The 12,794-nt window shown below is 52.7% G+C and overlaps 1 protein-coding gene across 2 annotated transcripts; it reads right to left on the bottom strand.

Annotated features, from left to right (window-relative positions):
* Positions 1-135: 135 nt before the first annotated feature.
* SERHL2 (serine hydrolase like 2) lies at positions 136-11,041 on the bottom strand. Of its 2 annotated transcripts, XM_082071125.1 has the most exons (12): positions 10,895-11,041; positions 9,130-9,364; positions 8,944-9,057; positions 7,795-7,836; positions 7,051-7,070; positions 6,773-6,847; positions 5,011-5,120; positions 4,658-4,737; positions 4,284-4,318; positions 3,459-3,535; positions 1,911-2,004; positions 136-1,616 (listed from the first exon to the last, which is right to left on the bottom strand). In XM_082071125.1, the coding sequence occupies exons 2-12, from the start codon at positions 9,275-9,277 to the stop codon at positions 1,500-1,502; spliced, it is 912 nt and encodes a 303-aa protein (XP_081927251.1). In that variant the 5' UTR covers positions 9,278-9,364; positions 10,895-11,041; the 3' UTR covers positions 136-1,499. The 2 variants fall into 2 exon arrangements, with proteins under 2 accessions (XP_081927251.1, XP_081927252.1); XM_082071126.1 differs by lacking the exon at positions 8,944-9,057.
* Positions 11,042-12,794: the final 1,753 nt, after the last annotated feature.

Genomic DNA, 12,794 nt, shown 5'->3' with positions numbered 1-12,794 from the left:
TGTATGCCAGAGCTCCTTTGCTCATGTTCTCTGGAGGTGAGGAAGAAGAGAAGGGAAGTGACCTTGGAAGATCCAACTGGGGAGTTCCCAGACCTGTTGTCACAAGTGGTGTGGTACAGAGCCCTACCCCTTCCCTCGGGTTTTCCCTCCCAGGCAGCTCCCTCTCAGCCAGGTGTTGAGGTGTCCAGCCTTCCAGCTGTGCCTGGACCTCTACAGCCATGTCTGCTGTGGCCAATGGGAACTTCTGCTGTTCAGCACCATCACTAGAAAAAATGAGATATCAGCCTGGCTTTGGAGGGAGAAACCAGCCCCTCCAAGGCCTTTTTTCACTTAACCTGTCACCAGCCCCTCACGGGAGGCAGGTAAGGATGGCAACAGACACATCCAGCTGCAGGGCGGTGGTTTTGTTCTGCGCACGTAACATCTGTGCAGCCTTGGACTTAATGATTGCCCACCCCAGCATACACTGTGATCAGAAAGGGGTTGTAACCCACCCCCCCCCAAGGTTTTACACACTTATTTTACTGTCTGCAGCCTCGATATGGGTTTCAGTGCAAGTTTAAGGTGGAAATGCTGGTAGTTTCCACAGACCTGAGTTAAAACGCATTTACCCTCCATTGCAGGGTGAGACTGCCAGGTCCGATTGCTTCAGTTATGTTTTTGCATCAGTTTAACTAAGGAGACAGATGGATCCTTAATATGACACATCTAAAGCAGAATGCATGTAAAAATCTGATGACTGGAGTTGTAGCTGCTTGGGTGAGCAACCCAAAAGAAAGGATGTTCACTCTCCTATACAGTCAAGAAGACAGAGTTAACAGTGGGAGATTAATCTTTATTTAGAAGGACAGAAATAATCTCTGCTACCTTTTCCATTATTAGTAGTTCTCCAGCTGCCTCAGCTAGAGGATTAGTGATTCCTTCTCTCAGAGTTCATTGAAATTACCTTCTATGCCCAGGTGAGCTCTTATTTGAGCAGATTTTTAAACAAGCAGCAGCTCTCAGAGCAGAACAGACACTGAGGCCCTCTGAGCTCAGACACCCATGGAGAAAAGCAGAATGCTTTTGGTTTTTTTCAGTAGGTCTAAGGAGATGGGTCACACCAGCCTCAGGAGGTGACATGAGCCACGTGTCTCACAATGCTACAGCTGGGGCTGCTCCTCCTACAGAGGATTCCCCTGCCTGCATTCCTGTTCCATTTCAGGATACAAGTCAGGAGGGAGCAAAGGCAAGGCTGGTCGGGGCATCTATCCCCACACTCCCAGAGCTGCAAGTGGAGGAGGGATTCATTTTTCCCTTTGACAACTGAGATACTTTGCTAAGCTCTCCTCCAGAGAACCCCCAGCAGGCTTGTTTCCGCCCTGCAGTGACAGTGAGGTGAGTCTTAGGGAAGGGTATAATGAAGCTGATGTTGGATATGAGGTAGGAATGGTGACGGTTTCTCCAGAGCCAACTTTGAGCTCCCTGTTCTCCTGGACTGCTGCAGCAGTGAGGGCTTCCTAGAGCCTGGCTCTGGCGTTCTGCGCCGTCAGGAAGTTGCTGATGATGCCAGACACCACCTCAGGCTTGTTCAGATGCACAAAATGAGTCCCAGGCACCTCTACGAGCTGGATGTGCTGGAGGGAGAAGACACAATAAGATATGGACCAGGAAAGTGTTCCCTCAGGCAAGCTTTGTTTGCTGTGTGGCACTTGGTGGGGGGTGAAGCAGGGCAGGGATGGGAGACTAGGGAAGAGCTGGGTCCAGAGGGCAGTTACTGACTTGAGACTGGCAGCAGGGGCAAAGTTGGTTTCCCCCCACATGAGGGCTGTGCAGTTTGGGTCAACGTCCACCAAGGTGAGCTGCTTCCTCGCTGCAGCTCCCAGGTTGGTGGTGCAGAGCAGAGATGCAAGGATGGAGTCTGTTCTCACCTCTTTGAAAACAGACTCGAATGCCTCCTGTAGGGCTTTCACATAGTGATTGCTGTGGTCTAGCTTGCGTGGTACCAAGAGTCCATCTCGTGCTCTGAAAAGCAAGGGCAAGGCTCAATACAGCACACAGCGTGCCTCCCTTTGTCTTTGCTGCTCTCTGGGGCAGAAGCATTGTCCCCAAGACAGTGGGGTGGCAGACCCAACTGCCCTTTCCAGGCTGTTCATGAACAGGGTCACAGGGTCACACCTGGCAGCCAGAGGAGCACTGCACAGCTTTGCCAAGCAGCCATTTTCTATCAAACTATCTGTTTAAAACCTGGGTGATTGCCAAGTTGTATCAGAGTGGAGACTAGTTAAACATTATCACCCCAGGGCTGCTCCTTAACTGGTCTGAGTACTTTCCTCCCTTCCCCCACCCTGTCTTCTGCTCTTTTTCCTTCCAGCCAGCTTCAACATCTCCCCTCTGTCCCTTTCCTCACTCCATGCTGCTGCTTTGAACAGGGTGTGCCCTGCTTGGAAAGGGAGGTACCAGGGAGGTCCTCCAGGAAAAGCCAGCATTAGACCTCCTGCAGAGCTAAGATCATGCTGTTGCCTACCATGCTGCAGGTGATGGGACAGTGTGACACTGCAGGCTCAAAGGGTACTCTCGATGGCCTAGATGACTTCTCCTCACCGTGATGTTGCATTTCTAGCCAAGCAGGAAAATCCCGAAGCTCTTATGATTTCAACAGACCAGGGAATCCAAAACTGCACCTCATTTCTCAACTTCCAGCACTTCCTCTCATTTCCTAGAGAATCTTTTTTAACAGCACTACACAGGCCCTAAGGTAGCTAGAGCCTGGCACATATTGCCCTCCAAGGAGATGGAAAAAAACGCAGAGGACTGACAGAACCAGCTACCCACCCAGACAGCTTAACAGCTTGTAGGGTTCTGTGCAAGCCACTGGCTACCTCCCCACAGCTTCTCCCTGCCCCAGGCACCCAGGGGACAGCTTGCAAGAGGTGGGTCAGGCCAGGGGCTCTAGGACCGGCTGGAGGAGGTGGAGGTTGCTATGATTTCACCTGTTTGCTCAGGTCAAGAGGTTTTGGGGTCTGGAGAAGGGGGGGCAGGCTGGGTTGCTGTGACTGGGGGGTCAGGCCAGGAGGAAAGTGAACAGGAACAATGCTGTGGAGGGTCACATGTTTGCCAGGATAGCCCCCTTGCTGTAGGGTCAAGGGACAGAAAGTTGTGGGATGCTGTGGGGAGGACAGGTCCAGCATTTCCTCAGCCAGCCTTGCACCAAGGAGGCCCAGCCTCAGAGTCCAGCACCAGTCTTGAGGAAGACGTGCTGGCTGCTCTCTGCCTGCTCCAGGAGCCAGCCCAGCCCAGCCCAGGGCAGTGGTGGGGAACTGGGAAATGCTTCTCCCATGTGAGGCCGTACTGTTGTGCCAACTGCTCTGAAGGTCTGGGTGGCTGCTGCAGAGGGAATAGCAGAGGACTCATTTCTAACCTTCATCCCCCCCACCCAGGGCTGCAGGGAGAGTTGATTTGGCTTGTGCCTCACTCACACAATGATGAGAACACGGTCCTGAATCTTCCGCAGGAACTTCAGGCACTGTTCCACCGTGAAGAACTCTTGACTCTGCTGCAGGTGCAAAGGGAGAGCGGCAATGGTCAGGGACAGCAGCTGCGGGCAGAGGGTGTCCCCGACCCCCACTGTGCTAGTGGCTCTGAAGGCAAAAGCAGCTGCTGCCCCAAAGCTGCTGTGCTGGGACATGAGAGGCGGCCAGGCTGCGCGCAAGAGTAGCTGGCTCTGCAAAGGCTCCTTCTGTCCAGCTGCGTTTCAGGGCTGCCAACAATGCTGCCTGCTGGGATGCAGCACATGTGGGAATGATCTCATAGCAGAGAAAAGCTTCAAAAATCCTTTTACTAAAAAGGAGACAGTTCACTACCCTGAGTTTCAGAGCCTGGCAGTAGCACAGGTAGAGGAGACTCTACTTGCTCAAAAGTGGCACAAAGCTATCAGAATATCCAATGTAAGGACTTTGCTCCACTCTCTCTCCTCATCTTATATGGGTGACCTGTCAAAGCAGCTGACTGAAAGCATCCATCCATCTGCTGCCTGACAAGTTATAATGGCAGGGAAATGTGGCCAGGAGGCCCTGGGACAGAGGAACTGCTAAAAAAAAAAATTGTAACATTTTCCAGTGACTCTGTAAGCTGAGTCAGTTAATGATTGAGTGCAGGCTCTTCTAAAAGCAGCATTTAAAAGAGGTGTGGGAATTATGGAAGCAGGGCCTGGGGTCAGTGAGCGGGGCCTTCACTATCTCTGAGTTTTCTGTAAGCTCAGGGCTCAGAAACAGCAGGGGGCACGTCAGAAGAGCAATGCTCACCGTACGGGCTCTCATGTCTCTGTTATACACCAGCCCTGGAATAAAAAATAAAAAAAAAACAAAAAACAAGAGAAGTTTTCATGTCTCACCGAAGCAGGAGTTGCTCTCCTTCTCCTCACCTTTAGGATACGCCCAAGACTATTTAAGATGAGCGGAACAGGATTAATTCAGATTTCTTTTTCTTTTTCACATTTCTTTTTCAACGCCAGTTGCTGGGAGTGGAGAGCTCTGCCTCCAGACCTAATTGATCCCATTCGGGCTGTGTAAACTCATAGGGAGGGCACCCTCTACCCTGTGGAGGACAATGGCTGGTGGCACCGCTCCCTTCCCACACCCAGCGCTGTGATGAGCCCGGTCTCCGCGCAGCCCCTTACCAGCGGGTGTCTCAGTTGCTCCTCGCTGCAGCAGGATTGCCCCACCCTCTGCTGTCAGATGTCTGTTTGCTTCTAAGAGCCTGGGGGGAGACATGGCAGAGAGATTGCGCTGCTGGAAAAGGGAGGAAGCGAAGCGAAAATGGCATGACAAGGTGACAGCGAGCGCTCGGGCTGCTTCAGAAAAGAGCAGGGAGAAGCAGCAGCTTCTGGCAGCAGAAGCAAAAGGTCTTGCAAAGATTCCAGAGGACTCGAAAGGGAAAGCACAGAGACAGTTTCCATTTCTTATTCATGCAGCTGTAACTCTGCCCAAGGTGAGGGCCAGCAGCAGGTGAAGAGGACAGATGGGAACCCACCTCTGCAATGCTGCTTCAGGGCTGCGTGCTTTGGGAGTTTGCTGCTTTGCCTCTAGACTCAGTAATCTGTCAATCACGTTCCGTTTTGATTTCAGCCACGCCTCAGTGTCCTGAAACAAAGAGAGGTACAGAACAGAAATAACCCCTCTTCTGAATCGTTTTACCCCCATCAGAGGGTAAAAGAGGGCATTTCACCCTTCAACATCCCTCAGAACTGGTACCAGTTATGGACATCATATTAAAAATGCCTGTTTCTGGGGAAAAGGGAACAATACTTAAAAGGCAAGGTAGGAACAGAAAGCTAAGCATTGCTGTAAAGAACTTAGTAACTTTTTAACTTTGCAATCTTTCTACCCCTTCCTACTTCATTGTTTGAAAGAACATGGGAAATCTCGTAATTTTTGTCTCTCTGACCTTGGGCTTCTGTCCCACTTCTGCCAATCAAAGCCCCAGCATCTGGTAGTGATGATGGCAGGTTGGGAATGTAGCTTTACGTCCTGCCAGGAACAGAAAAAGAAATCCACTGGTCTTTCACCCAGGTCACCCAACAAGCTGTTGGCAAAAAGACAACTTCAGCTGACAGAGGTTCCAGTTCCCTTTGTACAAGGGCATGGCACAGAAAAGTGAATTTTGGTGCTAAGGGACTGCAGGATGTGGAGAACTACCAAGTGTCTTGTGGGATCCAGTGTACCCTCAGCAAGTCTGCAGATGACACCAAGCTGAGTGGTGCAGTTGACACACCTGAGGGACAGGATACCATCCAGAGGGACCTGGACAAGCTCAAGAATTAGGCCCATGCAAACCTCATGAGGTTCAACAAAGCCAAGTGCAAGGTCCTGCACCTGAGTTGGGGCACCACCCATATCAATACAGGCTGAGAGATGAAAGGATAGAGAGCAGCCTGCGGAGAAGGAACTGGGGGTACTGTTGGATGAAAGACTGGACATGAGCTGGCAATGTGCATTTGCATCCCAGAAGGCCAATTGTATCTTGGGCTGCATCAAAAGGAGCATGGCCAGCAGGTCAAGGGAGGTGATTCTGCCCCTCTACTCCACTCTGGTGAGACCCCACCTGGAGTTCTGTGTCCAGCTCTGGAGCCCTCAGTACAGGAAAGACATGGACCTGTTGGACAGGGGCCAGAGGAGGCCACAAAAATGATCAGAGGGATGGAACAGCTCTGCTGTGAGAGCTGGGGTTGTTCAGCCTGGAGAAGAGAAAGCTCCAGAGAGACCTTATTGTGGCCTTTAATACATAAAAGGGGCCTATAAGAAAGATGGGGACAGACTTTTCAGCAGGGCCTGTTACGACAGGACAAGGGGCCATGGTTTTAAACCAAATGAGGGGAGATTCAGGCTGGACATGAAGAAGAAATTTTTTACAATGAGGGTGATAAAACACTAGCACAAGTTGCCCAGAGAGGTGCTATTTGCCCCATCCCTGGAGACATTCAAGGCCAGGCTGGATAGGGCTCTGAGCAACCTGATCTAGTTGAAGATGTCCCTGCTCATTGCAGGGGGGTTGGACTAGATGACCTTTGAAGGTCCCTTCCAACCCAAACTATTATGAAGGGCCACCCTAAGCAGGGACCTCAGTCCATTTAACAAGTAACAGATCTGTGCCTGCCAAAAGGAAGAGTTCTGAAACTTGTGTGACCTGCCAGGAACTGGTCACATCAGTGCTTTCTCTGAACAAATGAAGGAAAGAAAACAATACATCTATTTTTTATTTTAGAAAGGTAGGGGAAGGAAACATGAAATCTAACCTCTGGAGCTAGCAGAAAGCCAAGATTTTCCAGCAGGATCAACTTGTCCACCATCTCAGGATAAAGGAAACAGAACTGAGGAGAGATGAAATAATATGAGAGAAAGAAAAAAGCTGAGGATTGAGTGATGTTTTTGTCCAGCTACATTGGAGGTAGGGTCAGGGAAGGGCCTCTCCTCCCCTGAGATCCAAGTCCCACACAGCCTGTCCATTCCTTTCCCATTTGTTATTTCAGATGCAAAAATCACAAATCCCATGAAGAAAGGATGCTTTACTCACCATTCCTGCCACAGACCCACCTGCAAAAGAGAGAAGGATGTTCAGTTACGCACAGGATACCCACCAGTAACAGAAACTCCCCTTCCCCACAGCAGGAGCTGCCTTAGAAGCAGACATGCATGTTGTATCAAGGGACAGAGCCCCAGCTACAAAGCAGAGCTGGCCCAGCAGGCAGGATGCAGGCAGAGAGCAGGGTTGTTGCTCAGCTGGAATCCATGTCCTGCACCATTCACATCCCCCTCAGGCAGCAGAGGCCAAGGAGGAGTTACTACTCAAAACCTTGTGGTGTACAGGTCTTGTGAGCTGTGGCCAGAGCAGCCTTGAGGAGCAGAATCCAAATCACAGCAAAACCCAATCATGTCCCAGCCACAAAGGGACAGAGCCTGGAGTCCTGTTCCCCTCAGCAAGCTCCATGACCCACCAAGAAGGGCCCTGCTGTCCCCAGGCTTTGTGGCCTTGTGGGAACCAGGCAGAAAGGCCTGATGCAAATTCTCCTGCCACAGACCACCCCTCTTCGCCCACCACTGTTCTCTCCTTGGGGCAGGGAAAAGGTCCACTACGGAGTCTTGAAAGCAGAGGCATTTCAAACAAGGGCACAGATTTTTTAATCACGCAAGCAAGAACCTGCTGCTTGACACAACATCATAAATATTCCAATCCAGCTCTTAGCAGCATGTCTTGTAAATTAATTATCTACTCCTATTTCCATAAATCTCACAGCTTACAAGGACAAGAGCCACTTACCCATACTGTGACCCATCAGGGTGAACCGTCTCCACTGCAAGGCTAAGTGGCAACAGACAAAAACAGACAGAGCTGCGTTAGAAACCAGAGCAGCGGCATCTCGCTGCTTCTCCACCAACATGGGCCCCTTCTCCTGGGAGGGCTTTTGCACTGCTTAGTTTGCTTCCTAATCCAGAAAGGAGGTGGCTAAGTAGGCCAGTTTTAAAGAAAAAAGAGCATCCACCACCTCATTTCCTTGGTAGTTAAGTCACGCAGCTCTCAAGCTCTCTCTGTATGGCAAACAACCTACAGCAAATCCTCATCCATTGCCAGACACGAGACTGGCACGAACCAAGAGAGCCTGACTGGGCAGCATCTGCTGGAATAGAGAGACCTTGACAGAGCATTCTCCTGGAGGGCATTCTGCAAGAGCCCTGAGGACACAGAGCCAGGTCTGCTGCCTTGAGGAAAGTATGATTATTTCACAAGTAAAAGCTCTCTGCACAATTTAGCACATCAGGCTCTTCAATCCGTTTTTAGGGCACTCTGAAAGTCTTATGGGAACATACTGCTTCGTCAGTGCTGCCCATCCGAAATATGCCTCACTGAAAGATGTGTTTTACATTCTGGCACACCAAAGAACTTCCAGAGGTTCTTTGTATGCAGAATGAGGGATGCAAAACTGCACATACCACAAACTCCCAAAAGATCAGCGTATAGATGGTCAGTTAGGTCACGAGTTATCAGGAGCCCAAGACACCTTGGCTTTTGGATTTCTTTGTATGATATCAAAGCAAGCAGCAAGCTGCCATCAGAGGGAACCAGAAGAGTCTCCAACTTACACCTAACACTTGTTAGAGGTCACTGGCTGCTTACAAAAAGTCAGTCAAGCAGAACTATTTAGTTGGATCCACCACTTGGCCACTACTGCTTTTTAGTATAGAAGCACTTGCTTCCCAGGGCTTACTGTTTCTTCTGCTCAGAAAATAGTAAGAAACAAGGATGCTTATTTTATCTGTCACAAATCACCAGCTAAAATCAGGCTGGGGAGAAGCCAGAGGGAACTGACCCCTCTCCTGGCAGTAAATGCTGCCTGCTTGTTCCAAGGAGCAGGAGCAATATAGCACCCCCTCCACAGACATCTCCTCAAGGGTCCCTTCAACTACCCACCTGCCACCACCCGGCGCACATCGCTCACGTAATCCAGAAAATGGTAAGGGGAGCCTGCAGGTCGGTGGGATGACCAACCATGGCCAGAAAAATCCATTGCCACATAATAGTAATCTGAAAGGGAGAGAGTATCAGATGTGCAGCCCCTGCAACACAACAAGAACCATCCTGATAAGCCAGACCTACCTCTGGGGAGCAGTGGAATGAGCTTGTCAAAGGTGTTGGCGTTGTCCAGCCAGCCGTGCAAGCACAGCACAGGGTGTCCATCCGAGGGTCCCCAGGCCTTGGCTGCCACATGGCCCCAGGGCACAGAGAACTTCAACTCTGAGAACATGCCCAAAATAAAGTGCTCACAAGTGATGCCCCTGGAGAGCCACGTGCTCAGAGTAGGTCCCAGGGATCTTGTTAATGGCCCAGAGCTCTGAAAACAGTAATAAAGGTCTTTAGTAACTTACCAGCCTCCTGTGGTCTTAATTAGCAGCTTGCTGATTTATAGCTCCCCGTTCAACATCCCAGGCTGCTGTCCCTGCCTGCCTGTTTGGGGAATCCTCCTCCCAGCACGCACTCACAGTGCTTCTAGGAAGAAACAAGCTTTCCCTACACAGGAGGGGAAAGCTTCCTCTCTGCGTCTCTGCAGCACCTGCAACCCGACCAGAAGGTGCAGGAGATCTGGCAAGAGGGAACCATGCGGAATTCCCCCAGCTGGCTGCAGTCAGCCAGGCACCTGTCCTGGACCAAAAAGACAATTTCAGGAATAAGGATGCTGCATCCATTACTAGACTGTTACCACCTTCTCCTTGTTTCCCTTGGTGTTTCTCCTCTTTCACACCACCAGTCGGCACCTTTGAGAAAGCAGCTGGCTGGATGCCACACAGTAGGTCACTGCTGCCACCCTCCTGTGCACTCTGCAGGGCCAGAGACCCTGCACAGGATACAGGTCCACAACCCACACCCGCTCAACCTCAAATGTGCCTCATCACTGCCGATCTGCCTGGCAATCTCTGGGCTACATCTGGCCTTAAGTCACACTCCCATACTTTGACCCATCGCAGTGAACTGACTGCGCTTTGGGCCAAGCTGTGGCAGAGACACAGCACACACTTGAGTTGTGACTCAAGGCTCCTGAGTGAACCCCCCAGCACTACCCAGGCTCTGGGGATCTTCCAGGGGTGGGGTGAATATCTCTCCTTTACCCTCGAGACCTTCTGACCCCTGGGGCTCCATACCCAAGTCTCTTACGCCATATCCCCTCCCAGAGAGTTGCCTCAGGTCTCTGCTCCCTTAACTAGCCCCTTGAAGCCCCACAGTGATTAAATCACTCTACAGCAAGTCCCTCCTGAGCTGGTACCTCTGAAGGGTGTGAGGACAGAGGTGGGCTGAGAGGGGAGGCTGCTGTCAGGGCCCTGGGAGCACTTACAGGCCCTAAGGATCCCAATCAGCCACCCTGGGGCCTCCCATGCATCTTTCCCTCCTGCTCTATTTAACCTCAGTCCAGGACCAGCCCCAGCAATGCTGTGGGTGCGGGTTTCCAGCGGCCCTGCCTGACCCCGGGGCTGTGCCTGACCCCGGCTGCCCCTGCCCGCCCTAATCCTGACAACCCTGAACTGACTTCCTGGTGTGACCACGGAGCTGCCCCTTCCGCACGGACCTGTCTGGCGACCGGGGCTGCCGGCTGAGCCCGGCTGAGCCCGGCTGCCTCCGCAGGCCCGCCGGCGCTCCGGCCCCGGGTGTCCCCGGTTCCGGGGTAGGGGCCTCGCCAGGCGGGCGGGAAGGGCCGCTACACCCCGGATTTCTCCTCAGGGCGCCCTGGGCCCGGGCCCAGGGGAAGGGCTGCCCGGAGGCCGACCCCTGCCCGGCGCCGAGAGCAGCCCCCGGAGCGCCGCGGCTGCTGGCGGCCGCCCCGGCCCCGCTCCCCGCGCCGCCCGCACGCTGCGCCCCGGCCCCCTCCTACCGTGCCGTCTGCCCGGGCCGGCAGGGCAAGGCCGCGGCAGGAGGACGCAGCCCGGCGGCGGGGCGGGCCGGCCCGGCTGCACCGCCCTGCTCCCCGCCTCCCCGGGGTGCCTCGGCCTCCCGCCGCTCCGCCGGCCCGGAGCCCCACGGCCCGGGGAGGGAGGGGGAAATGCCGCCATCTTTGTCCGCCAGTATCACCTCCCGGCGCCGGGGGTGCAGCGGGGAAACGGGGCAGTGGGGGTATGGGGAACACCTCCACTTGGCCCTACAGCAAGGGACCGTCCCGGCACACATGACCCTCCACAGCGCTGCTCCTGCTTGCTTTCCTCCTGGCCTGGCTGTTCCCCCAGTCACAACCACCCACCCAGACCCCGAAGCCTCTTGCCCATACAAACAGGTGAAACCATGGCAGCCTCCACCTCCTTCAGCTGGCCCGGGAGCCCCTGGCCTGACCCAGCTCTTGCAAGGTGTCCCCTGGGTGCCCGGGGCAGGGAGGAATGTGGAGAGGCAGCCGGTGCCTCCCACAGAGCCTGTGCTGGGATGGTCTGGAACTATGATCAGCCTTGACAGGAGCCTGTGAGGAGTGGCAGTCATGGAGGTACGGCTGTGTCATCGACTACCTTCAGAAGACACATTACTGATAACGGAAACTGCCTGTACTGCAGCATCGCAGCGTGAGATGTTTTAACTGTGACCCAGGAGCATCGTAGTGACATCAAACAAGCTCAGTGCCTGACACCAGTGGTGAGCTTCTGTCGCTCTCTGATGGAGAAAGTCTTCTGAACTCCTGCCGGAATCGCATTGCTCCAGGGGCGACAGTCACACTCCCATACTTTGACCCATCGCAGTGAACTGACTGCGCTTTGGGCCAAGCTGTGGCAGAGACACAGCACACAGCACTGCCTCAGCCGCTCCACTCATCTGCCGAAAAAACATGCCCCTCTCAGCTGGAGAGGTTTCTACATGGCTTTCATCATTAGTTGCCCAGAAAGGGGTTGGCTGCATAGACCGGGTTGCGAGAAAGTCGATGCCCCGGTGCGGCTGGGAATACTCTTGCTGGTGCCTCGCGTTCCCTCCAGCGGTCAGAGTCTGCCAGGCCTAACGCAGACCACAACCATTGCCGTTCAGTCAAGGGCTTTGCAGTCAAATGAAAGCAAAGTCAAACCACGCTGTGAGCGGTGTGATGCCTCGCTGGAATGGCTGGATAGAGCAGAACAAATGCCTGTTCTCAGGGAGTCATTTTTATATTGGCAATTGAAAACTCTCTGTTCAGTTCAGCACATCAGTCTCCTAAATTACACAATACATTTTCAGAACAACCTGCAGAGCTTGAAAGAAACCAGCACAGAAGCTTACAGGCCTGTTTCTCCTGCCTAGCTCAAGCTTATCCTGGCAAAAATAGGCTCTGCACCACAGTAATTGAAAGGCAACCTTGGGGACTCAACACAGAGAAGAAATAAGAGGAGCTGTGCAGCTCACAACCTCCCCTCCAGGTGAGCCATTAGAAAGGAAATCAGAACATAAATTCTTATAGGTTTGGAAAGTCCAGTGCATTGCTTTTCCTTAGGCCTTCATGGAGGAGGAGCAGGAAAGCAGACCAGAAGCACTGGGGAACCATGTGGATGGAAAGAGGCCACAGTACCATCTACAGCTTCTTTCCTACAACTGTGAGAGATGGGTGTCTGATTACAGAAAATGAAAAACAAAAGACAGCTCTTTTTTGGTAGAATAGATTTCTAAAATGCACTCAATAATCAATTGCTGCTGCTGCTGCTGTTACGGAAGGCAGGGTCTTCCTGTGAATTTCTGGGATTTCTTCACAACAAGCCACGAGAAAGCAGAGTAATTGTTAGGCAGTGGCTGCTAGGCTTGCAGTTCTGTCTATGGCATGGATGTTGAGG

The sequence above is a fragment of the Streptopelia decaocto genome (assembly GCF_964273445.1).
Source record: "Streptopelia decaocto genome assembly, chromosome: 1".
Classification (NCBI taxonomy): domain Eukaryota; kingdom Metazoa; phylum Chordata; class Aves; order Columbiformes; family Columbidae; genus Streptopelia; species Streptopelia decaocto.
The sequence above is the reverse complement of the archived record's forward strand: the minus strand, read 5'-3'. Positions and strand labels throughout refer to the sequence as shown.

Bases quoted from the DNA above. Each gene is read 5' to 3' on its own strand.
- SERHL2 (XM_082071125.1), bottom strand. From the start codon at position 9,277: ATGTTCTCAGAGTTGAAGTTCTCTGTGCCCTGGGGCCATGTGGCAGCC. The intron at 4,319-4,657 runs GTAAGGGGCTGC...TTTTTATTCCAG, and splicing joins AGCAACTGAGACACCCGCTG to GGCTGGTGTATAACAGAGAC. The intron at 1,617-1,910 runs GTGAGAACAGAC...TTCTCCCTCCAG, and splicing joins TCGAGTCTGTTTTCAAAGAG to CACATCCAGCTCGTAGAGGT.